The sequence below is a fragment of the Phaethon lepturus genome, unplaced genomic scaffold (genome assembly GCF_000687285.1).
Source record: "Phaethon lepturus isolate BGI_N335 unplaced genomic scaffold, ASM68728v1 scaffold3078, whole genome shotgun sequence".
NCBI lineage: Eukaryota > Metazoa > Chordata > Aves > Phaethontiformes > Phaethontidae > Phaethon > Phaethon lepturus.
Genome location: NW_010558094.1, coordinates 4,143 through 31,104, shown reverse-complemented (window position 1 = coordinate 31,104; position 26,962 = coordinate 4,143). Strand labels below are relative to the sequence as shown.

Sequence of the window (26,962 nt, the reverse complement as noted above, 5' to 3'; positions counted from 1 at the left end):
CGAGGCGCTTGCAGAGGTGGGGTGCCTGCAGCGGTGGCTGAAGTATTTGCGGTTTTGGACTGAAGACCAAATTCGCCCCCTTAAGCAGAATGTTTTGTGGCCAAAAATTTAATTTTCGGGTGTTCTGTGTGGCGACAACATTTTCTGAACACCTCTCGTGTAGGCTTTTCACGTCAGACTCTAAAGTGTCGCCTTTTGCGTGTTTTCCTTTGCTTCGTGTGTGTGGAATCGCAGAGCAGCCCAGGTGGGAAGGGGCCTCGAAAGATCATCTGGGCCAGCGTGTGGTGGGAAAGGGAGCCCAGGTGGGGTTGTCCAGCACTCCGTCCCATGAAACCCACCTTGAAACCTCCAGCGGTGGGGACTCAACCATGTTCCTGGGGAAGCTGTTCTGCCAAATGATTGTTTTTACTGTTAAAAAAACAATCATTTTAATGATGACCCTCTGCGTCAGTGTCTCTCTTCATTTTTACAGAGATCGAAAATTATACAAACTGGGATTAAAAGGATTTTATGTTAAAGATGACAATAACAGTACAGGTAAGGTGATAAAATGTACTGTGCAATATGATGTGTAAGTTATAGTTAAAGTGAGTTATGTGTGGTTATTTAAGGTACAGTAGGATTGTATAACAGCTAACCCATAGTTTTGTTCTTATTTCTGGCTTGTTTTTGAGTACTTTTGTTATGGGGATGGATGTGAATAATAATTTAGCACTTGCATAGCTTTCAAGTCACTATAATCTTGATGTGGAAGTTTGTGTCAAACCAGATCCAATGTTTATTCCTGTTTGCACAGATTTACCAGATAATCTCCACCTGGTGCACAGAGCAGCTTAGCTCAGAAGTGCTTGAAAGCTGACCTGCTCTCAAATCATAATTTCAGCTTCCCTCGCTCAAAATGAATTGTATAATGGAGGGTCTGCAAGTCCTAGATATTTGCCTGGGAGTGATATTGTCCCGCTGCCTCTACCCCAGCCTAGGACATCAGCTGTTGCTGATTAATCTGCTGGGCCAGAAGTACAGAAGAAGCAGTAGCCCTGATGGGGAAATGTTTTGCATGTATGTGAGGAATCATAGGAGGAGGACTGGAGGAGTAAGTCTCTCCTTATTTGCTTGTATTTTAGGAATAATCATGGTGCGTGCTCTGGCAAATTCCACACCAGTCCCTTGCTCCATCCTCCCGAATTCCCCACAACGTGCCTAGCTGAACATAATTCCTCTGGTATCTGATTTTTCCATTGTTGTCTTGCTAGCTCCAGCATCATATAATAGCTTGATTTGAAAGGAAGGAGTCTGAACAGAAAGGAATGTCTATAGAAGCTGAGAATGACTAGCACAGGTTAGATAGAGGCAGTGTGGATGGAGTGAAGAACGAGAATGGAGGCAGTGTGAGTGGAGTGAAGGAGGAGAATGTAAACCATGGTTTTGTGCATGTATGACTGTATTGTGGTGAGAGTAATCAGGTAAAAACAGAAGAGTCTTGTGCTGCTTGACAATTTGGCAGTTACATCCTGACCAAAAAAAAAAAAAAAAAGAGTAAATTTTCCAGTTTTATCAATTGTGACAAAGAGCTTTTGTATTTCGTGTTTCATCAATATATGGTTCCTACTTTCTCAGTGGTGTTTGTCATTTTATATACATATGATGTCACTTAAAAATTTTATAGGTGTGCAAGCAGTGTTTTGATAGCTGATCAGTTATTTCTGAGGTAATTACGTTCTGTACTTCACACATTGCTTTTTTGTAAAATTGTATTATCTTTGTTAGTGTGTTTTTGAAAGATTTGTAGCAAAACGGGCAGTTTATTGTATTTCAAGCTTGCTCTCTGATACATGCCAAAAAAACTCCCGTAAAGAATTTTTTTTTCCAAATTTTTCTGTTGTTTGCTAAGCGTTACTGTAGTTTGTTCTGCAAATTATTGAGGTGAATGATTGTGGTGGGTTGACCCCAAGCACCCACACCTTCCACCCCAGTTTTTATTGCTAAGCATCACATTATACAGTATTGATGATCCCTTCAGCCAGTTTGGGTCAGCAGTCCCAGCTGTGTTCCCCTCTTTGATCTCTTGCCCACCCCAGCCTACTCGCTGGGGAGGGCACAGTGGGGAAAAGAGAAGGTTAACCATGCCAGGCAGTGCTCAGCAATAGCCAAAACATCGGTGTGTTATCCACACTGTTATAGCCACAGATCCAAAACATAGCAGGATAGGGGCTGCTAAGAGGAAAGTTAACTCCATCCCAACCAGACCCAGTGCAGTGCTTTGGCAGTCGAAGTTAGGTTTTGGTTCCTACTGATAGTTATGTGGAAAATAAGATGCTTATGGTGAAAATTTCAAATGGAAAAGGAAGCTTAAGAGGCAGTTTTGCTAATTTTTGTAGGCCGTGCTGTTGCATTGAGGTATCAGAACCAGATTATATTCACTTCATATAATTTGTTAATAGGGGAGGAACAAACGTCTGAGGAGGAGAACTGTTGTCCCAATGTGACACTAAAGGTGGATGCTAATGATGCTCTCAACCTGGAAGAAGTTGAACTAGACTCGGAGGCTGAGCTTATGAAGAGTATGGGATTGCCTCTTCAGTTTGGTGGGCAGTCAGCCCACAGGGACTTTGTGGTAAGTCTTTATTTGTTTTATTGGTTCTATATACTTTGTGTTTCCAGGTGCAGGGGCAAGTCTGCTCCTCAGTTATTTTTGAGACTGCAGCTCATGGAAAAGTATGTGAGTTGGCTTTAAGCTGCCTGTCTCGCGTACTTGTAACAGCACACAGCACAGTGGTCTGTGCAGTTTGTAAAATTCACCTGCCAATTTGACTAAGTAGGGTCAGGCTGTGCTTTATGCTTCCATATCTGTATTCCTCTTGCTACTAGAGAGAGCTAGTTTAAAACAGCCGTGGTAACACTGATGCTCTGCATCAGGACAACTAGTATACTCCAATCTGAGCATGTGTTCACACTGTCTGCTTTAACCATTTAGCTTTAGATACTAATATAAAAGCTCGTTTCTCAGATCCCCCTTGCAGCTGATAAGGCCAGGCTGTTCCAAAGGGCAGAAGTGAGGCTTGGGTGCTCTGCTTCCCATAGGGAGCACTTGGGCTTTAGAGGAAGACTAGTCATTCACAGATGTGAAAAAGACAGTGGGATATCCACATTGTCCACTTTATGGAATACAGACCTCCCTGGCAGTGCGAGAGTACTTTTGTGCAGAGCACTCCATGGTTCTGACCTGATTAATTTGTAAATAAATAGGAGAAACTTGTGCATTATTTTAATTGATGGTATGTAAATAGGCCTTACAGGCATCCAACTTCAAGCCCAAAGTATACATGCAATTTTTGTTGCTATGTAGTAATACTGGAAATAAGTTAAACAAGAAAATAATGTGCGTTTTTACTAGATTACTACTAAGCATTGTGCTTTGCACTATGTGTATTAAGAAGACATTATGAGGGATGTGGATGAAAGATTAATGCCAGTTCTCTAAACACCTAGTGTTAGACACATAGTCTACCTTATGCATTTGTCAATGCAATAAAACTAGGGATTGCAGCTGATGGGACGTTTGGACTAATATCTGGACGTTTGCAATCTTTTGCCCATGTGAGTTGTAGTCCCTCATCACCACTCCCTTTTTACCTGTCAAACTTAATCTGGTAGTTTATGGAAAAAAAAAGTCAGGTTTATCTGATAGAAAAACTTGCTTTTCTTGGATGTGTTTATCTTGTTTATATCTGTAAGCACAGGAAGCCCCACTGAAACAAGTGGAGTTGTATTTGATGAAACCAACAAGTTACCTTAGTGTTTTTCTTTTCTGTAACAGGTTTCAGTCTTCTGTTCCACTAGGCAACTGTAGTAGTCTGAGTTTGTTGTAACAAGTTAAATGGTTGGATTGCACAAATGAAAGGGTCACCTCTTTGGAGAGGAGGCTGTTTCCTTGTATTTCTGTTAGCCAGCTTGGAGATCAGTATGGTCCAGGAAGACTATTACACCCCTCTTTTCAGTCAGTGTCTTCAGACATACAGAGATTCAGCTGCAGGATTTACAGAGTTCGAGTATAAACTGATGCTTTTTTGTTCAAAGCACACAAAGGTGCTAAATCCTTGCTAAACAGCAAGGATTTAACATTTTGTTAGGCTGAGCATGGTATGTTCACTACCCTAATAAGACACCTGAACAGTGTTTCCTGGCCAGGCAGATACCAGGTGACAGTAAGGGTCAGTCTCCATGGCCCCCTAAAACAGGTCCTTGATGTTACTGAGATACTGTTTTACTGTTGAGCTCAACCCAGTGACCTCTCAATTCCTGACCAACCTTGCTTTAGGATTTTATAGTGTTTTATGTTGATGTCTTTCTTTCTGAATCCTTGAGCTACTAATGACTTCCCTCTCAGCAGCCTCATTTCTGTCTTTTATTCTGCCTTTTTTTTTTGTGTGTCTTTCTGTAGACTTTCTCATAGCTCATTCTCACAACTTCCTCAGAAATGTGAGCGAAGGTTATGCAGTGCGGCCCTATCAGACCCATAAACCCTACAACCTTTTGTGGGGGGAAAGCTAACAGTGGGGTTGCAGTGAGTGGGAGGGTTACAACGGAGACAGAAATGTGCTTGGAGAGAGGACAAGAAAAGACTGCACATGTGTTGTGGACTTCTGAGGATGTTTTTCCATTATATTTTAGGCAACAGAAAATTATAGGAAGAGAAGTAACATGAAGATTATGAAAAAGAAAAAGAAGAAGAAAAAAGAGTTACAGCAAAAACATGAGGGTAAAATGGAGCAGGTTTTTTTTTGGAATGCCAGGATCGAGCTTCTGGTGGTCATATCCAGTGTGTTTCTGAGGAACTGGCCCTAACTACAGAGCAATGTGAGAAGAACAGCAAACCTAAGGTTGTAAGTGAAGGGAACTGTGAAAGTTCAGAAAGTCTTGCAAATGAGGCTTTACCCAGTGAACTTAAAGAAAAATGGGAGAAATACTGGAGCAAGTACGGAGAGGACCTTCTCTGGCAAAGTTGGCTGGAGAAGCATCAAGAGGTCTCATCGCCTGAGACCACCACAGCCTCTGAGCCCTGGAATAGTCCAGACACCAGGGAAGAGTGGGAGCAGCATTATAGCGAACTGTACTGGTATTACTGGGAACAGTTTCAGTACTGGACAAGTCAAGGATGGACTACTGAGAGCTCACACGTTGACAACGTGGAAGCTAATGGGGTTACCCAGGAGACGGGTATTTTGGGAAAAATGGACTCAGTTAGTGTAGAGGCTGAACACAGTGAAGTGCTGAGCTTGGAGCTGTCTCCTTCTAACACCAGAAGTGAGAGAACACTCCCTTCAAGTGCTGAGCCCCACAATGAAATCATCTCTGGGATTTGTAATTTAAATCTAAATTTGGAGGAAGTGAAGCAGAGCGGTGCAGCTCTAATAGTAGCCCAGCAAGGTCCTCAAGAGCATAGTTCATCTGACAGTGAAAGCCAGAAGGAGCCCTGTGATGGAGGACCCAGGAAAAGGAGTGCGTCTTGTGAAAATAAAAGTATTAACCAGTCAGGTAATACAAAATCAGCTAAAATTGATTCTACGAGAATTTCTGTAGATGCTTATATAAAAGAAGCAAGGGCATGTCTGTATTATGCCATTTTAAAAAAGTCAATTAAGTATTTTGTGGAATGACTGCATACTTGATTCCTTTTTCTTCCCTCTGCTTCTCTGGATGACCTCTGTCTCTAACCTGTATATTGAATGTGTTCTTCATCCAGAATTGATTTTAACAGAACACATACTTCATGAATCTTCAAATGTACTACAGAAAGTGGTGAGAGAGCACTGCTAGTGTGTATTTATTTATCTTAGTATTGGTAATGCAGCTGTGTTACTCAACTGATGTGTCTTTCCTCACTGATAGTCTAAAATGAATGAAAACTCACGTTGATGTTCTCATGAATCTGACATTTTAAGAACAAGAGAAACTTTTTTGAGAAAAAAAATAGTTCTGTTGTGGAGGGGGGCACATTTGGCTTCTGTCTAAAAATGTCATCCTTGAAAATAAACTCTTGTTTTGTTGTATGGTGTTACTGTGGACCAAATGTCTTCCAGAGGCCCTTTCCAGCATTAAGTTATCAATTAGGCAGTGAGCTGAAGTCATCTTTACAACCCCAAATTCATATGTTCACACCTAGTGCTAATAAGTGAAAGTGCCAGGTAATGTAGTAATATGGTGAAAGCCAGTGGTTGTGCCTTATGCTACTGGAAGAGCTTCTTTGAGGGAGATACAAGACTGGGCTTGTGATGTTTTTGCCAGCTAGTTCAGCATGCAGAGAAAGAGAGCCATCTCGTTTGCCTGCCAGTTCTTCCTGCCAGCTTTCGCTGAAAATAGCAGTGTAATGTCTTTCCTGAGTGTTGTATGGTTTCTCCTGCTGACGAGTTTTTTTTAAGTGTCAAGGTTAAGGTTTGGGACTTCAGTTTGGTGGGAAACCTCCGAGTCCAAGGAAGGTCTGTCTAAGGGAGGAAGAAGTGAGTGTGGTCCCATCTTGATCCTACAGTAGAGTTGGAATGGGAGAGGTGAATGGAAAATCTTTCCAACAAGAGATGAGGGTTGTTGGAATCCTCTCTTATTAGATGTATGTGAATATCTTTGTATAGCTAATGAAATGGAAACAAAATTTATGCACAAGGAAGAAACTGTTTGGAATTTGTACCTTGTAGGCATTTTATTTTTCTTGGAGAGCTGCAGTAATTTGAAGTTGGTCCTGCTTAAGATTATTAACTCTACAGTGTAACTAATACTGTAAGTTTGTGTTGGTATGTTGTCCATCAGACAGGTAAAGATATAAAGTGTTTGGCACTTGTGCCTTATTTGTCAGGTTCAGGTATGTACAGCAATCTAACTGTAGCTGCAGATGTACTTTGGGGACAAGAAGATAAGGAATTTATGCAGAAGGAAAATACGATCTCATCTATCTTGTTTAGGTTCACAGGGGTCATGTAGCTTGAATTCAAACGACAAAGAACAGTTGCTGCTTCATGACGGAGATGAAGATGAGGATGAAGAGCCTCCTGAATACAGACATGCCAAAGTCAAGAGAAGGCAAGTCATGAAATTTAGATGAGCTTTTTTCTCAAGAAGCCCAAGTCCAGAAGCCTCCTGATTTGTATTAACTATTTGATTGAGATTGTGAGTTAGAACTTCAGTACAAAACCACATCGTCTTCCATCACTGCTTATCACTTTACCTGGCAACAAGCAGTGGATATTTCTTCTCTTCCATTGCTTTATGAAAACAATGTATGTCCTCGATGACTGTGCAAGGTGACAGTGCTATTCTTGTGCCACTGAAGTATACAAGATTGATAAATTGGATAGGACAAGTTGTTTATCTAGGTCTAATTAGTGTAGATGATACAAGAATGATAGTAAATAATTTCTATTGTTGAACTGAATTGTATGCTGTCAGTAAAGTGCTCAGTGCTATGGCAATCATAAAATAGCTAATCTCTGCCTTGTCACAGTCTTTTTCTTCTCTAAAATTTATAGCTGCAAAGATGATGTGATATCTCTTCCTCTCTAATGAATTTACAAACTCAAAGGTGAAGGGATGGATGAAATTATCTGCTAGTCATGTAGTTTTCGTTTGGTTCTAATATTTTGCTTTTGCCATAGTGTTAATAATATAGATAACGGATGATGAAGGTAATTTGGAAATAGGGTGAACAAACATAATCTTCATCAGTTCCATGCAGGGCTTGATGTTAAATATTTTAAAACGTCATTTGGAATAGTTAGAGTATTATAATCCCAACAGAAGGACATATGTCCCTAGAATTGGGTTAAAAAAAAAAAAGAGTATGTGCTCATGCACATGAGTAGGCTGGTGTGATCTGCTTTGCTTGGTTTCAGCAGTGTGTGGAAGAACTTATGAAGCCCACATTTCAGTGTTTTCAGTATGTGTCTTAGTGGTATATCTGTAAGTTAAGAGTGTTTTTTATAGTAAGTAACTTTGTCATCTGTGTTTTTTTCTAGCCATGAACTGGATGTGGATGAGAACCCAGTGGAAGATCCTGAGGAAACCTGCTCTGTTTTGGGTTTCAAGTGTGGCACAGGACGAAAGTAATTGCTTACAAGGAACTCGGGGTTTCTTCATAGCCAGTCAGCTCTCCTGAATTATTATTCAAATGGACTGTTCATCTCCAATCTCATTTTGTTAAGCTTTTGAAGATGATTCCCAAAGTTAGCCTCTGCTCTTAATAAAACTGTCATCCTTTGGCTAGAGAGAGAGATGCAAAGTTACAGAGACTAATTAAATAACAAGGAAAGTGCTTTGAAACAGAAGTGTAACTCATAAGGTCCTTGAAGTTGTGTAAATGTTAAATGGCTGGTCAGCTGCTTAAATTAGAGCTTAAAGGCTCTGACAATGAATGGTCCTCTCAGCTTAGAGTCCTGTGAGCTTAGATCGTAACTTACAGCTGTTTCTATAATGTTGCTATAGCTAATTATATGGTCAGCTGCTTAAATTAGAGCTTAAAGGCTCTGACAATGAATGGTCCTCTCAGCTTAGAGTCCTGTGAGCTTAGATCGTAACTTACAGCTGTTTCATATTGGAATGAGTAAAATGTTGCTATACTAATAAAGTGTTGCCAGTGTGTTGACTGACCAGTGAAATTTTATTTTTGGTGGTATGACCTGAAAGTAGCATCATAGGGCACAGGTAGACTGTAGCTTAGGTCTAGTGCTTCTGCAAGATACAAACTGTTTAGTGCTTAAAAATATATATATATATATATGTTTCAAAGAGGAGTGTGTTTTGCAGTTGACAATGTCTGTTCAACTTCATAAAAATTATAAAAATGACTTACCCGTATTTCCTTTTTTCTAATTGCATTTGCCAGGAGACAAAAGTAGCTGGTTTGGAGATTCTTTACAGCCACCAAAAAGATGTTTTATTCTACTAATCAAGACATTTTTTCATTTCCTATTCTTCAGGCTGGTCTGGGAAATAGTTTCTACCTAAATTTATACACCTATTAGGAAAAAAAAAATAAATCTAAAACCAATTTGGGTAAACATTTTCAAATAAAAATATTTTAAAATTTTCATGAAGGTACGTTGTTTTGCAGCTACATCCAGTGACATACATTTTAAGAGTGGAACAAATGTCTCATAAAGAAATAATTTAGTCTGAATCATTTTTTGTAGACATCAACATTCATATTAAAATTCCCAGATTGGAAATTAACCAACTAAGGATTTTTTCTTTTTTTTTCTTTTTTTTTTTTTTTTTAAATTTCAGGTATGGTGGAATTCCAGATTTCACCCACCGAAGTGTGCAGTACTTGGAGAAAAAAGCAAAACTCAAGTCCAAGTTCTTGGATATGCGTAAACCAAGGAAGAGCAAAAACACACACATCTTCTTTACAGAGGAATCTGAAATGATTTGCAAAAAAAGTAGAACTTTGAAGAAGGTAGGTTTAATTGTTAGTGTTGCTGTAATTCGTAGATTTAGCTGCTCCCTTAGCTGTTGCTGGATTATGAAAATGAAAAATAAAATTAATTGTCCAGAGTAGATGACATCTTTTAAATGTCAGTCCACTGCTCTCTGTTCTTCCCCTGCCCCCTGCTTAGGTGAGGAGTAGTTAGGTTAGGGTGGATATGGAAAGGCATTGGTGGACTCTTGGCAATCTATCAAGAGGAATTTGAGCTTAATGGCAAAGTTATGTGAAAGTCATTCCTAACATCTGGGTACATCATTCCTTTAGAGGTGTATGTAGGTTTCTATAGTTACTAAAGGTAACTCCGGTTTTAAACCGCATGTGAGGACGTTTAAGTGCTGACATTTCAGCAACGAGAGAAAAACGTTAGTACGCGTGAGTGTATTTCATGTAACTCCATGTTCTCAGTAATTTGTATCAACACTTTTGCTTGCACCTCTACCTGCCTTTATTTTCACCTATAACTTTGCTTTTTTTTAACTGAGAAATTAGTAATAAGTAGAAAAACTTGTTCACTGTAGATGTTTCTCAGTTGAGTTTCTTTAAAATCTGTTACCTCAAATTTTCAATGTTGTTTTGCCGCCTTGTGGGATGCTTGGCATTCCTTAACACTCAAATGCAAAACACTGTTTTCTGGTGGTAACAGCACATACTGAACTCCAGTGCCATTGCTATAATTTTTGATAAAGGCTTGACCATTGGCAACTTATACCTGAGGCCAGTATAGTCAAGGGCAGCTTTAATTATGTGAAGAAAAAAAAAGTTGCAGATTTTCTCAGACTTCCTGGTAAGGACCTGCCCCAGGCCTAGTGCCACTCAGAGCAACTGTAACGTAAAAGTGAGCAACTGCATATGCCTTTGAAGAGTTTGAACGAGCATCTGCACATTGGTCAGGATCTAACATTGAGCTTTCTACTGTGCAGCAGAACCTTCTAGCACATGTGCCATTTGGCACATCTTGGAGATGAGGCAACTAATGTATGAAGTTAATTTTACCTCTTCATCCAAGCCTGCAAGGCGGAGTACCGCTTCTTTGAATGCAGATCAGAGACAAGATAGTTAATTAAAAAGTAGTAGTCTTGATCACCTGTGCTGTGGCAAGTCTGACTATATTTCAAGTAACACTTGAGAATGTTACTGCATTGATCAGTTGATCTTGTGGAGTTTCTCTTTTGCATGTAGCTAGTGTCTGGTTCCCAAAGACAACTTGTTTCAAAATGTAAAAAGGGAGCAGACTAAGGACTTGCATGCCCTCCTGAATGCTTTGACAGTGGTTATTTCACTTTTTTCAAAATACTTGTGGTAGAGAGTGCATGCATGGCAGCTGCTTTTGAACTCTAATGCTTGGTAGCTGGTTAACAGCACCATCTAATCATCCGTGATATTTGGCAATTGCAGGTAGAGGCGTTCCTAAAGCAGGTTAATAAGCCTGAGGGGGAAGCCACATCCCAGACAGCCCCCCCTCAGGGTAAAGCAGTGGCATCATCTTCGAGCAGCACCTCAGAGGATCATGAAGGCGTTACTGCTGCACAGACTGCAACACTGAACACTGAAAACCAAAAGCCACCGTGTTCCAGGGTGGCCTTCACGGAGCCTGAAGGGAGTAACTTTGAGGAGCAAGCACGGGATGCGGCAGAGAGCAGCTCCGATGGCCAGCGCGTGGGGAAGCAGGAGCATGTCTGCGGGCGGCAGCTAGTCTCTCTGGATATTCCCGATTATCTCCAGGCAGAGACAGAGGATGTCAGCCAAGGTACATCGGTTTCCTACAAACTGGAAATTAATTGGCAGTGGACTTAATACTGCCTTCCCAAATTACAGCTTTGTGTGGTATTTATTCTCTTTATTCAACGGGACTCGTTAAGTCCAAGGGGTGATGAGGCCTATTGAAAGTTGTGCTAGTGGAATTAACTTATTCCCGGAGAAGCCAGAATCCCAGCTCCTGTGTCTAGTATTGGCAGTATTTCTTTACAGATAAACAGTTATTGTTGATCCTAGATGTGATCTAAGAGGTTGCCAGTTCACACCCTTTTCCCCCCTGTAAGGATGAGGATGATTAACTTCAGGTAGATGCACAGATTGTCAAGTTTTGGGTTCTCAGATGCGCATTGCTGAGCTTTGGGGAGCATATGTTGTTAAAATTATTTTCGCGGGGCGGGGAAGGGTGGATGGGTGGGGTGGAATCTATATTATAAACTTTTCTATTTAACAGTGTAAACAAAGGAAAACAAGATTTTTCAGGTTTCTGCAAAAAGTTTAATCTTTCCTACAGTAATTCCAGTATGTTGGATTTTGACTATAAAACACTTGGCTAGATTGGTTCATATTCCATGATGCACTTGTTTGCTCACTGTGTAGAGTTTATTGTCATCAGTTGAAGATGGTGGCCACCCTGGTAAGGCTCTTAAATAATGAATGAAGTGTTATGATTTTTAGGACTGTGACTGATACCTGTCAGGTAACACTGTTCCCTTGAAATATAGGATCATCTTTTTTGACTTAAACCACTAATATGCATAATCTGGCAAACAGTAACAAAGAATGTTTAGCAGTGTTGTTAAACATGAGCATCTAACATCTCAACTCTCACCTACCTACTGATTACATTCCTAGCCTGCAAGAACAGTGATTGTTAACTTTTGCAGTGTCTTCCAGCTGTAGATGAAAAAACTACTGCAAAGAAGAAGGAGAAAAAGAGGAGGAGGAAGAGGAATAAAATTGTGCTGGGAGCTATACCTGCTGAGATTGCTGCTGATCCAGAGCTGGCCAAGTACTGGGCACAACGTTACCGGCTGTTCTCTCGGTTTGATGAGGGAATTCAACTAGACAGAGGTGTGTTTAGTACAGAGTGCACCAACTAGGTGGTATAAGATGTATCCAAACCTGTGGCCCTTCTCGCAGTTTATTACTGATTTTCTTATAAGAGGAGCATTACTGAGCGCGCATTTGCACCTCTGGATAAATTCCATCCCCCAGCAGGCAGGCGAACAGAAGTCTTAGACTTCAGCAGAGCTTCTAGCATGGGGCACCCCTGTTTGCATTAGTTCTGATGTTTGCCGAAGATCACACTGTACCCAAATTATGCTTGGTCAGGACTCTCAGAAACTCAGTGACATTTATCTATTTCTGTATTTTATAAAATAATTTTGTGAAACTTCCAAATATGCTGATGGATCTTGTTTTGTTCTGACTTTCAGCAGTCACTTTCAGAGTTACTTTTTTCCATGTTTGCATGGAAACCACTTCCAAATCATAAATTTATAGGTAAAGGAGGAATTAGGATTACTGCTTCTTCATATCTTGGTTTTGTTAGTTTTGTAAGCCTTTCACTTCTAATGCATTCTCACATAAACACATAGATTCTTTCGCAGACCACGCATTGCTGTAAAGAAAATAACATACCGGATAAGAGAGAATATATTTCTGGTTTTATTTGTTACAGAACATAATCGTGATGTGTAAAGTTTTTCATAGCTGTCTCCGTGGACTTGTCCTTGATAAGACAGAATCCTCAGCACCAACCTCAACAAAGCATTTACTGAGATTCAGGCATATCTGTTCATTTCAGTGGGACTTTGTTTGCTTAGGAAATCACTGGACTTACCAGAGTTTATCATCTTCAAAGTTTGTATTTCCTGGTCGAATGCACTAAGCCAAAATTGTTAGGATTAATGCTAAACCTTCAGTTGTGTGGGGGGGTTGTTGTTTGGTTTTAATTTAGGTGACCTTGAAATAAAAGGCAAAAATACACTTCTTCCCTTTCCTTTGCAGAGGGTTGGTTTTCTGTTACTCCTGAGAAAATAGCTGAGCATATTGCCGTCCGTGTTAGTCATTCATTCAACTGCGATATTGTAGTGGATGCGTTCTGTGGGGTTGGAGGAAACGCTATTCAGTTTGCGTTGACCTCAAAAAGAGGTAAGCAGGTGTTGTGTATAGCACATTATTTTGTTTCTTCAATCTTTATCCCTAAAAATCTGTGTACTTGGTTTGCTGACTTTTTTTTTGGTGCTTCTGAAGCAACAGAAGCTTTTTTGCTTCATCAGACTCATAATGTGAGCTTTCGGTTTTTAAAAAAGACCTACAAAACTGTTTTTCTATTTTAAGTCAGAGTTGGATTTGTTTTATACTAGTCAAAGTTATTTTTATGTGGTATAGTAGTTAGTCTGTCAGACGCTCTGAAGATTGCTGGTAAAGGCTGACTTCTGTTTGCAGTGCTGACCTGCAGAGATGCCACAAAAAATTGCTGTTTTTCTCAATTGTTACGCCAAGTCTGTGTACTCAAAAGCAGGTTACATGCGAACAGCACTTAAAACTTGAATGAGATGACCTGCAGGTGCAGCAGAACGACATACAGAAGACAGTAACTTAATACTAGTCTTAAGTTCCTGTTGCCAGCTAATGAAATTGCAGTGAAACATTGAGAGTGCTTTCTGTAAAAATATTGACTACGTGGTATTCCTCTGCTCATCAAACACTCTGGTAAAATACCAGCTCATCTAATGCTTCTGAGTAATTTCTGAGCAAGACAAGTGGTAGTTTTTACTGCACTAACTTTGGTAGGCTATGATCCATTCTATACATATTTTCTGAGTTCACCTAGCTTTTTGTATTTCCTGGCTAAATTTTTATTTCTACTGATCCATTCTATACATATTTTCTGAGTTCACTTGGCTTTTTGTATTTCCTGGCAAAATTTTTATTTCTATGATTATGTACTGCCCTTGTATCATGTCTCTTGTGCTGTGTTGGGTGGTTTTTTTTAATTCCGTTTTCAGTGCAATGTGCTCAACCACAGATAAACATTTATCTTTAACAAAGGAGAAGCATAAGTTTCTAATTGACACCATTTAAGCTGTCGGGCTCCTGCCAAGATTGAAGCGAGGAGGACTTCCTCTCTTAGGTAGCTAGCCTTACCTGTCCAATACTTGAGCTGAGATGGAGGATTGTCATGGTAGTAGATGTATGACTGCCAAAAGCTAAGGTTTCCCAGCTTTGCAACAGCAGCTGAGCCTTCTCAGTCTTGGCTGCGTGGCTTCCCTCGCTGGTTTGTAAATGCAGTGGCTCTGCTCTTGGTGGAACCTCTGGTTCTGCCGCACAAGGGCAGGTCCTTCCCCTGTGAGGAACTACAGGTTCATGTCACCATGGCCTATAAAACTGAAGTAGTCACTCACCACACAACAATAGATTATAGATGTGACTTGTATCTGGTGGCTGCAGAAGAACATGTTCCTTTTGAAACGTCCTTTTGGTGGTCGGGTGGCATTCACAGTCCACGTTAACCCGTGCATTTGCTCCCTCTTTCTTCTGCAGTGATCGCTATTGATATTGATCCTGAGAAGCTCAGCCTTGCGCGCAACAATGCTGAGGTGTACGGCGTGGCAGATCAGATAGAATTTGTGTGCGGAGACTTCATGGTGCTGGCTGCTGACCTGCAAGCAGATGTTGTGTTCCTTAGCCCACCCTGGGGAGGACCTGACTATGCCACTGCCGAAATCTTCGATATCCAAACCATGATTTGTCCAGACGGATATCCTTTCAAAGTTACATGTTCTTGTGATTTATATCAAGTGGTTTTCTCTTTCTTGTCTCCCCTCTCTTGACCTGGGCTTTGCATGTCCACTTGGCTGACTGGGGATGATATGACCAGCAGGTGAAGTCCCAGATGTACTGTTTGTTTAGTCCTCCCCCAACCTCAGCTATATGACTTTACCACCTAAAATTAAATATTTTTATTATAATTTTTTATTTAAAAAAAAAATCAAGGGTTATTCTTAAAAGTAAAAAATCCTTTAGAGAACTGTAGTAGCTTCTTAACTTAAAGCATTAATTCAGCAGTTTTAACTTCTTTGTATTATTTTACTAAAATATCCTAAAGTAATCAAATAGCCATGTGACATGTATATATAGATAATAATTAGTTACATGAGCTATGACTTGGTCATTAAGTCCCAGATGTACTTGATTTATAAAAGGTATATCTTATTTAAAATGTTACTCGACTCAATCATAGCACCTGCCTGTGACTTGGGAAACCACAGAAGAGTGCAAGCAAAATATTAACCCTTTCAGTTAATGTATAGAATTCCATACTAACTTATTAACAGAGTACTGAGCACTCATTCATCTGGCAAGGTATTAGCATTACAGTTTCATCAAATATGAAGTTGATGAGTTTTTTTCACCCAAAATAATCTCGGTTGTTTCCTTTTTGGCTAAAATGTAGCCATGTTTGTAAGAGTAAGGAAATCTTTGTATGCATGTGTGAGAGGTATTCCACAAAATGGACTGGAAAACAAATATCAAACCAATGTACTAGCTATAAACTATATTCAAATTTCTCATACTTCTCTGCAGTTCAGTTACATTGTCTAAAAAAAAAAAAGTAATTTTTTTTTCTAGTTTCTGAGGAAATAGTTCTTAAATAAAGAGCTTCCGTGCTTAGACAATACTAATTTCTGCATTTCAGAACAGTGTCTAACTTGCATACCAAGAACACTAACTAGAATTTAATTGCATAATAATTGAATGTGGGACATGCTTTCAAAATGAGTGAATATAAAGCAACTTTTCCCTCCCCGTTCTTGTTTTTTTTCCTTTACTGGCTTCTACATTTGAAATTTTCAGGCTCTCCAAGATGATCACCAACAATATTGTGTATTTTCTACCTCGGAATGCTGATATTGACCAAGTATGTTACTGGATAAGGGCTCGGTAATTACAAAAAGCTCAGCTGGCTTGAAACATATGTGTTATAAGCACAAACTTAAGACTTTTAAGTCTGTTCCTCTGAAGGGGGGGTTGTTATGTTTGAACCTTACATCAAGCAATTCTGTGTTTGTAGTACATATATTTAGAAATGGGAGTAGTAGATTGTTTCCATGATTTTGATACTGTTCTTTCATAAAGCAACAGATTGTAGGTTCTTACAGAAGATCCAAAGCCAGTACATTTCTTGAATGCCAGACAGACACATCATTATGAAAGAAAAAAATTAACCAACTTTTACTATCTGGTAAGCTGCTGAGTCCTAAACTTTCATGGGTTTCCGTTTATGAAGGAGTTGCAGGAAATCACTGTACAGCCTGCAATCACTGCTATCACTGATGAGTAGATCAGAGACAAATGTCATGCCACCAGAGGTAGTACTGATGCTGTCCACACAAGGTTCTATATGGGCTATTTGCATTGCCGTGATTAGATAGTTAGATGCATCACTGACTTGATAAGCACGCAATTTGCTCGTGTAGGTTTTTTTGTATTGGAGATTTTTGCTAGAAATTTTTTTTGAAGTAACGAGATGACTGTAACAATTCCCCTGAGTGTCTGGTTTAGTTTCCTCTTTAATTAAGTCTTGTAGCTTTTTGCAAAGAAGGGAGCAGTGAGATGTTCTCCTCACTTGTAGCATGCCACAGAACTTCCCAGGGTTGTTTCCTGCTTTTCCAAAAGCTGTGTCTGACTTAGAGCAGGCAAGGTTTCATGCCACATGGTGGCTTGCAGAATCGTTGGTGGCAAACAGCTGGCTTGAGAAACAGGCTGAAGTTCACATGGCCTGAGTATTAGCACACTCAGAGCCCATGCTACGCACAGCACTGTTTGTATGGCAGGTGGCGATTCAGCTGCATTTTGCATTTCAGACTGGTGAAATGTCAAAGTGGCTTATGAATCTTTGAATAGGAACCTTAATTTTAGGCAGAGTTTCTCTAGTTTTAACTTCTCACCACTGCATTTTATCAAATGTTTCATTCCCATCATGAAGAATGATCTGCCCAGATTTCTGCTCTGTCTATGAGCACTTTTTACTGGATTTATCCATGGGCAAAGGCACCTACATTTCACTTGCATTCCCACAAAAGCAGCTAAGAGTACTATCCACAGGCCTGCAACTATTCCTACAGAAGAGCTCCACACCTCTTTGTGGTTGGGTTAGGTGTCTTGCCACCTCTACTTCTTGGTCGTTTTGGCTCTGAATGTTGTTGATGTGCTCTAGGTGTTCCTTGATGTACATCCACAGGTTTGCCTTTACAGAAAAGGATGAAGAGTTAACTGCTGTTGCTCAAAAACAGCTTTGTGGTCACAGCTGAGTTGTTAAAAGCACATGGCTGGAAGCCTGGGTTTGTTTCAAGTGTCCAGGCTATGGGCTACTCCTGGGATGAGGAATCAGCTCCTCATGCCTTTCTCTAAAGATTGTGCCAGTATGAGAAAAAAAAACGCTAAAGTTGATGATCTGAGAGCTGGAAAAGAAAACATTAATCTAGCCCACTGCTTAAGGAAATGTAGAATCGTAGGATCATAGAATAGTTTGGGTTGGAAGGGACCTTTAAAGGTCATCTAGTCTAACCCCCCTGCCATGAGCAGGGACATCTTCAACTGATCAGGTTGCTCAGAGCCCTGTCCAACCTGACTTGGAACGTCTCCAGGGATGGCGCATCTGCCATGTCCAGGGGCAACATGTTCCAGTCTTTCACCACCCTCATTGTGAAAAATTTCTTCCTTCTATCTAGTCTGAATCTACCCTCTGCTCGTTTATTTTAAAACCATTACCCCTTCTCTTATCGCAACTGTAAGCCAGTCAGAATATCAGTGCAAGTTTGCTTGTCTGACGGTGGGTCTCATGCAGAAATGGAAATAAGTGCCCAGCTGTAAGAAGCAACCTTTCAATAAAAATACTGTTTAACCTTTAGTTAAGGCAGTGAAAATTTAGTGGAAAATACATGTTTCTTTTTACAGTTAGATAGCTAACATAGAATAGGGATCCTGCTGCTGGTGTGAAAGCAGGTGGTAGTTGACCTTGAGCTAGCTGTCAGAGGACCTTTTATTGCCTTATTGGTAGACAAGACATCTAACCTTGTTCCACATTTTTTTAATTGTAAAAACAGTGGTTATTATGTCTGCAGGCACAGCCTTTTCTGTGTAGAGTTTGTCGTGTAGAGACAGATGGGGTTCTTTGAATTCCTTTACAAAATTCACTGAGGCTAGGTGGAAGAGGAGAAATGAACTTCTGTACTTCTGCCTCGAGAGGGAGCAGCGAACCAGTGGAATATGGTTGGTGCATTTACAAGAAATGTGAAACATTCCCGTAATTGCATCAAATCTCCTTGTTTACAAGCATGTACTTGTTATAAAATTTGTAATCTATACAGGTCCATTTTTAGGTCGAATCAGTCTTTCAAAATATTCTTTCTAGTTAAAGGAATAATCAGGGATTATTATATATATGTGTGCACACACATAAAAGAATATTGTTTTATTAATAGTACCTATTACGTGGCTCATGTGTGACACCCTTGCTGGTACCCATCTCTTTGCAGCAGCTTTACATCTGAGTCTTTTTCTTTCTTTAAGTTTTTTTTCACATCCCTTAAAGAAAAAAGATGGGGAGTTGTGGAAAATACCAGTCAGAACTATATTAATACTGCTTCAGTTCTGGGGGGCTAAACTTGTATTTGGCTGCCAGTGGTGTTATTGAAAAGCAAAACAAAAAGTTTGACGTACTTGGAATTCCCGCAAAGTAGGAAAGAATTAGAAATCACTGTTTCAAACAGGCTTGCATATTTAAATCCAAATTATACCCCAGCAAAGTGAAGTGAAAACACTTGATAAATACTTGGGTAGTTGAAAACTCATCTTGTCTTCTATGAGAAGAATTAATGTTACTAATTTAAGGTGATATTATTTAAAAAAAAAAAAGAGTGTATATGCATGCCCTGTCAAAATTTGGATGAAAATAAATTTCTTTCTCTTGCTTTGCTGTTGATTGACTCTACCAGTAGCAGGGAACACACAGTCAGGGAATGCTCAACCCTCCCAGCATCCTTGCCCTTCTTGGCTGGTTCATTTCCACCAGATCAAGGGGAAAGTGATATCTGCAAGAGATCCTACATTTAGGTCTTAATACTCCAGCAAAATGTAACAGAGACCTCAATCAATGACTTGAGAAACAAGAATTGTCTTGTTGAGACAGAATGATTAAGTGGTGTTTATGAAGTGTTTAGTAAGCTGTGCCTCTGCCTTGTTGTGCAGAGTGGGAAGTGTGTACTCACCTCAGGGACCAGGACTCATCCCAAGTAGCCCAGTCTCTTGCACAGACAGTTTTCTGTACCGGATAATACTTCTATATCTTAGTATTTACAGCAAAGGAAGAGGAACCTGGGATTTGTTGCTATAAGACCTTCTTCATAATGGTGGGATAGCTTCTTTTTACCTCATTGCAGAAGGCATAGTCGACTACCTAGGATACAAAACCATACCCTCCCAAATGTTCATGTACTGATGCAGTGATGCTCCTGGCTCTTCTTCTAAGCCATGTGCGTGCTGCCATTGAGGTATTTGTTCTCTCATAGGTGGTCAAAATGTGGTCAGGCTGCACGATGGCTCCCCTCAGTAAACCAATGAGCGTAAAATGTTGGTGACCTGGTATGTTGTGAGACAGATGACCACATCAGCATCTTTAACAGCCTAGCCAAGTTTGAGAGACGGACTACTGAGGAACTGGGAGTTTATTACTTACCCTGACCATGGATTGTTAACTGCTCAGATGCTGTATTGTGCTTTAGTGATTATCCTAAACTTCTTCACTGTTCTTTGAAGACAGTCACATTGTACAAACTTACACATGGTGTTTTAATTCAGAAACAGATTTTTCTCTTTTAGCAAAAAGACAATCCTACACATATATCTATTCTAGTTACCATTCTTTTTAAGTCTTTCTCATTTTTAGCTGTTGGAAATGTTGCATATTTAACATCTTGAGCATACACTAGTGCAAGTTTTAATTTTGGGTCACATGTTAATACATCAAACCAGCAGGACCTTTACAGCAGAGCAAGCAAGTCTAGTCTTAAGATGGAATACGAGTGACTTTTCTAACTGAAGGTGATTCTGAGAGTAAAATGCCTGATGGTTATTCAACTTGAGAGCCATCTTTCTGAGTTAGAAAAGTTTTGGTCTATCCAAGATCCAGCTTGTGACAAGAAAAAACAATGCAATTTGAGAAAGATGTGCCAGTGTCCAAAAGCTTTTCTCTCTGTGTAGATGAGTTGAAGCTTAAATATGGATCCTTAGAAGGGATATGGCACTGTGGCTCTGCTCAGAGGGTTATAGCCACCACGTTGTGAAATCATATCATGGACCTTATTAACTTGCTCTACAGTTTTTGCATTAGCAGACGACTTGGTGGTATGGGGTATGAGAAAAGATCTAATTTAAATAAAAAAAGTGTCAAGAACTTTTGAAAAGTGGACTGTCTGAAAAAGCAGCCCCTCTTCAAAATTTGAGTCTACTTCACAAGCCAGTGTTAATATTGTTCCATTCATAAACAGGAACTGTTTTATGTATTGAAAATAATACCTTTTCCTGTTAGAGTTGCTATTAAACATCTGCAAAATGTCCCCTTTTTCAGCCATCTGTTTTTGGCCTTTATCATAGTGTAGGGTAAGAGAGGGAGAGCAGCAATGCTGCTTTTTGGGTAATATATGTCAAATAATAATAATATTCTTTCATTTAACCATTTTTGAGTAGTATTTCTTCATCAAACCATGTACAAAGTTTTACGCTTCATAAAGTATTGGAGTAAATTCCTAACATAAACTTTATGGTTGAGAGAACTGTTAATTGTTGATTGCTGTCCATGTCAACCATAATTCTGTAAATTTGACAGACCAGGCAAAATACTTGTGTTTAAAATTATGAGCAGAAAGGCATGACAGGCAAAACATTGTCAGGTTGATGGGATTTGGTTTTTTGATGGCTGCAGATAACTTACTGCTCAGTATTTGCAGGAGGAGTTTTTCCCTGTTCTTAAAACTTCAGAGAGCACCTCCAGGGTTTTAACTCAAGCCTCTGTAAAGGAAAATCCAGTTGTCCCTTTTAACTTCAGTCAAGACTGTTTTTTTTCGAACATTAGTCAAGTGCAGTGCAACGTACATTCTCCATGACCACCTCACTCTGGATGAAAGAGTTTTCAAAAATGTCTGTGTCCTTTGAACCTTGCTGAGAGGGGGAGCTGCTGCAGCTTTTGAGGAGCATGGGTCGATTGGAGCAGCACGGGACAGTGGGTGTACTACTTGGGGTTGCAACAGCAGCGGCACTGGGAGGATGCGCTGCATGAGAGCAGTTGTGTGGTGGACCTGGTGCATCATTTCGCAGATGCATGGGAGATCTGGTGGGAAGTGATAAATGCTGTGTGCTAGCAAGGTGTTCACAGGTTTATGGTCTTCTAGCTATATTATTTATGGTAATCTCCCATGTGATTGCTACTGGCTGACTGGAACTATATAAACTGAGATCATAATGCAAATTGGCAGCCTCTCTTCACTTAAACTAGCTAGGGGTTTATTTGTTACCAGCCAGTTGTAGTTCCATCCCTCATGAGCTGACCTACTGGCAGACTGCTTGGTGTCGTATAGGCTTGTAACACAGTCCCCACTAGAAAGATCTTATGGGCTGCATTTATTCACTCAAGATACTGTGTTTCTAGAAACTGAGGCAGGGCAAGAGGCAGGAAAAGGTTTACATTAGTCTTTATGCACTGCTGATAATTTTATTTTTTTTTTAACCAGTCACTTTTCAGACCTCTTCCTAATTATGTACTGAAAACTTTGTGTGCAGTTTTACTACTTGAAGATTTGATGACTGCTGTAGAACTTTATAAATTGGGTAGATTTCTGGGTTTGGGGGTTTTTGGGTTTTTGGACACAGATGTTTGGGTTTTTGTTGTTTGTAATAGCTATGCCTAATTTAGTGAAATTTCACTGTTGTTGGAGCTTGTGATGTCCTAAAAGTTGGTGTCTCAGACCTGGCTTATATTTCAAATACTGCCAGGAAATACAAATTACCTTTTGTTCCTTGTCTAGTGCGTAGCGTGGTTCCCTGAGCCCAGAATTAATCAAAGCGCTCTTGACCCTGATAGTCATACAAAGAATGCATGTCATGCAGGTACTTTTCTTTTTTTCTTTCCTTTGTTTCCACCTCATCTTCATTGTCCATTTTGAGAGAATCTAGAGTTAGACACCGAAGCCTTGTTCTGTCTGCAGGTCTAGTGCCTGGATGGGAAGATATTTGCAGTGGTGGGTTGTGGGGTTTTTTTGTGGGTTTTTTTTTTTTTTTGAAAGTCTGGTTGTTACAAATGACTGGTCAATGAAGAGAGTGTAAAAATGGGTAAAACTCATTTATTTATTTAAATTCTATGTGGTGTCATTCAGAGAAAAGCATACCAGAGGGATCATTTTAATAAAAGACTATATGGTAACCTCTGTGAATTAAGAAATTTGATGGGCAGCTGACTAGTAAAGCTGCCACTCTCACCTTCCACTTCCACTCTTGCCTTCCATTTAGCTAAGATTTTAGACTGGAGACCTAGCCAAATGGGACCTGCGAAGCAATGTCATGTTCATAGTTATGTTTACTCCTAAATAAACAAAGGGAGTGGGAGTCCAGAAGATGAACTCAGATTAAGTTGATTGTCCTTGGAGATGCATGGGTATTAGGGGAGTTGGCAGGTAAAAGATGATAGGTTGATGTGTTTTGCAGCCTGATCATTTCTAAGTGAACATAACTGTGTACACTTCAGCTGTGACTATCATGTTAGTAATGGCAGCTTTCAAGCAGCCCACTTTAAACTCACATCTGTTCTCTGTCCTTGATAAAAGATAAAGCCAGAAGATACCCCCAGCATACACCAAGCCAGAGTGGCACTTCTGGACTTCAGTCTTCAAAGCTCATAGCACTTGAATACTAAATTGTCGTTTGCCAACCTCAAGTTTAAAAAAAAAAAAAAAAAAAAAAAATTTAGAAAAATCTCTGTCCTGTCAAAGGGTGGCAGCACCACCATGGCAGTGGCGTAATTCACCTGCAGACCTGTATGTTTTGAAAAATGCTGCCTGAGAGCATTTTGGTTTAATATGTTCAGTGTAAAGAATACATACCATTGCCTTTTTTTTTTCCCAAGTGGGTTGTGTTTTTTTTTTTTTTCGCTAGCCTCTAGGTTGGTTGCAGGCAGAGGGAGTTCCTCTTTTTACTAGTGTTCTATAAAATGAAGTGAATCACAGTGTCCTTGTATGACTGCCTATCAAGCCAAAACGCTTGTATTTCTCATACCCCAGGAAAGTTTTTTGGAGGCGGGAGGGAAATGATAATAAATATTTTATCCGTAGTTACCTTTGTTGGTGGCTGGAACAGATAGGAAGGTACTTTACTAAAGGGATTTCAGTATGATAAAAAACCTGCAAGGCCAGCAAGAAAACCTTCGAGTTCAAAAATACACTTGAACAATATAAAGCAAGTTTGTACCTTAAGCAACTTGTGTTCCTGAAGTAATCTTTAATGTTTGTTTCCCTTTTCATATTTCTTTTCTGATGTCTCCTATTTTAAACTTGAGACCAAACCTGTTGCCTACTTTTTGAATGCTCTGTGAGTGTGTCTCTAGCTGTGGACTATTCCCATCAGCAGTTGCTGAACTGAAGGATGAAGCATCCAGGTGGGAGGGATGCAGGGAGGCGTTAGCTGAAGCTGCATCCTTTGCCTCTGCCCGGGGAGGCGTGTGGCATGTGTGGGATTACCCCGTGCAGCAAAGGAGGGCATCTGCTCCGCCCTGAGTACACAAGTTTGGACTAAAGAACAAACCAGGATGAGGAGAGTTGCCAGCAGGGAATTGTAATATTTGCACAGGAAAATACAAAATAAACAAAATTTGGACCAGTCCAAGCCTTTCTGTACTCACCATTGTAGTTCACTGAAAAAACAGGAGGTGCGTGTTGGTATTTCTGAAAATAGGTGGTCACTTTTGTTTTTCTCAAAGCGTCGTGCCTCAGTCTGCTGTTATTTTTAGAGGGCGTCCCTCCACCAGGCTGGCACCTTTCTGGAGTTTGGTGTGTGGCAGCTTTCCCTTGTTAAGCTGTCAGGGTTGACTGAGCCCTTCTGAGGAAAACTTGGCAACTCCTACATAATTACATTTGCAACCTCCAGCAATTTACAAATAAGCATCGTTGCAGAGGATTTCCATTTCTCTCCTCTGAATATTGGGGGGGCTGAGGAGCGTGCGGTGCTGGATCCGTCCCTGCGGAGCTTATGCCTCCATGCTCATTGAGTTTTGTCACTGTTGGGTTTATCAAATGCTTTTAGTAGTCGTTTGAAATTAGTCTTTGTTATCCTGGATTTAATACTTGGAGACTAGACACAGTGTATGTAACCTCTTGGGTGTCCTTCGGCAGATGCCACCCCTCAGCGGAGGAGCAGCACTTGCCTGTGTTACTGATGAAGCATTTTGCCTTACTTTGTCTTCTGAGATAAATATCTAGCAAATGCTTGCGTTTAATAGCAGTGCATTAGTCATACTTAGATATGCTAGTGACATAAATTGTGCCCTGAAAGCAGGAGTACATAACCCTGAGACAGTAACTTCAATGTTCTTATATTAAGTTGACTAATCCAATTAATATTTTAGAATACTTAAATAACATCAGCTATAAAATACAAAGCCTCTAATGCTTTTTGGAAGGGACATTCCAACTGTTGTTTGTAATAAATTAAAAGTACAAACTTAACATATTCCTAGAAAAAAACACGGATTGCCCGAGTAAGAAAAGATAAGTTGTAAAATTAACATTCCTGATGACTTGCCAATTTCAGATTCTTGTGCTATTTATAAGTCAGCCAGCTTCTGCTTTTTTACTTAAGTGGCAGGTTGCTCTTTGACAAGAACGTGGAGATTTTTTTCCTATTACCATTAAACTGAAGGATGAAGAAACCGGGCACGCTTTTGTTTTTGTCTGCAGAAATAAAAAAAATGAAAAGGGAGGGAGGGAAAAAAAAAACAAAATATGAAAGTAAATGCTTGATCTAGATAAGTGTGGTAATTTTCTGGGCAAGTCAGTAAAAGTTCAAATTATAATTTAGATTAATCTGTTATTTCCTCTTGATAGTAGGCTGGTTTTTTACTTGCAGTGAAATAGAGGAAGTTCAACATGTTTATATTTAAACCTGTGCTACAAAGTCAAGTCTCAAAAGGAGTTGAGAAGTGTTAGTAATGCAACATGAACTTTTAAGTTTCAACTGCTAACATCATGGACTACTTGGCTTAAAGATCAGTTAAAAATCTACTGCAGGCTTGTAGACCTTGATCTCTTTGTCTGCCTGGGAAGTTTCCCTGCAAAGGGAACTATAGAAATAGTTTTCCTGCAGCAGGCAGGGAAAACAGCAGCACAGAGCAGAACTGGCTGTGGAGCAGGGACCTCCACCACAGCACAGGTCCCCAGCATCCACAACGAGAGGGGAAAAAAAGCAGTCAACGCTCAATTTTGGTGGTGATCTCTTCCCTCTGTCTATGCAGTGTGTCCTGGTGAGAAATCTGTAGCCTGTATGGCTGTCATCCCTCAAAGGGGTCATACTAGGCATCATGACTAGGAACAGGGGAGGAGAGAGTATTAGGTGCCCCAGTCCAAAATGCAAAGTCTGCTGCAAAACATTGTCTGTCTGTAATCGTTAAGCATTAAAGGTGTGCATGGGCTCAGTCAACAGAGCATAAACAGTGAAATTCTCACTCCAGTGATTGTAAACACGAGAGCTGAGGCCAGTGCTGCCTGACGGGCTCTCCCTGCCTGCCCTTACTCAGCTGCCCGCAGCTTTACCCTCAACACTGCTGGAGACTCCAGTGCACACAACAGCTTTTTTTTATTTTTATTGCAATAGCAACAACAAACAACTGTAGCTGTTTCTTATGAGCTTCTCTGCCTCTTCGGGGTTATTTTTGTTTGGGTTGTTTCCCCACCACCACTCTTCTGTGCAACCTTTATGTTCCCTAATTCCAGGATTTGGTTTTACTCTTCCCCCAATATTTGGGATTTTGACACCTTCAAAGCATGGTTTACAGCTTGCTTTTTGCCACAGCTGGGTGTCTCAAATACCAAGTACCCTGCAAACCAGGGTCTAGCATCTCTCGCCTCAGCACAGCATGTGAAACAATGACTATTTACCTCTAGTTCTGAAGTCCTCTTACTTTCATGGCTTTGGGTGAGGGGAACTTTTCAGTCACAAGAAAGCCACTTCTGTGAGTAAAAGGAGATACTGAAAGAATATCAGAAACATTAGGTGACAAGGACTATTGTCATCAGTATTAACAGTGCCAAAGATGTGTTTTACATGAACGTGAATAAAAGGTTTGGGGTTTCACCTCTTTTCATGTGCATTGATTAATTTGCTTTTTGTTCTTTGTTTTTCAGGTGGCTTCCTTAGCAGGGCCAGGAGGGAAAGTTGAAATAGAACAAAATTTTCTCAATAACAAACTAAAGACAATAACAGCTTATTTTGGTGATCTAATAAGGAATGACATCTCCTGAAGTCAGCGTGGATCCTTCCAAACCCAACCTTCCTGACTGCTGCTTTGCTTAAGCTTTTATACAGCTGGCTGGTCAAAAATGACTTAAAGCCATTTTCCGCTTTAATTTCTATTTACAAAAAAAATTGTTTATTGCCACTGTCAATAAATGTTTTGTAATAATTTTG

General features: G+C 40.0%; 1 protein-coding gene across 1 annotated transcript; it reads left to right on the top strand.

Annotated features, from left to right (window-relative positions):
• Positions 1 to 472: 472 nt before the first annotated feature.
• Positions 473 to 26,962, top strand: TGS1 (trimethylguanosine synthase 1; the record flags this gene model as incomplete). Its single annotated transcript, XM_010292938.1, is given in 13 exon segments — positions 473 to 537; positions 2,442 to 2,614; positions 4,672 to 4,782; positions 4,785 to 5,535; positions 6,954 to 7,071; positions 8,004 to 8,090; positions 9,271 to 9,442; positions 10,868 to 11,219; positions 12,122 to 12,298; positions 13,238 to 13,381; positions 14,777 to 14,993; positions 16,076 to 16,154; positions 26,680 to 26,962. Coding segments are annotated over 13 exon segments (2,563 nt in total), but the record flags the coding sequence as incomplete, so codon positions are not given.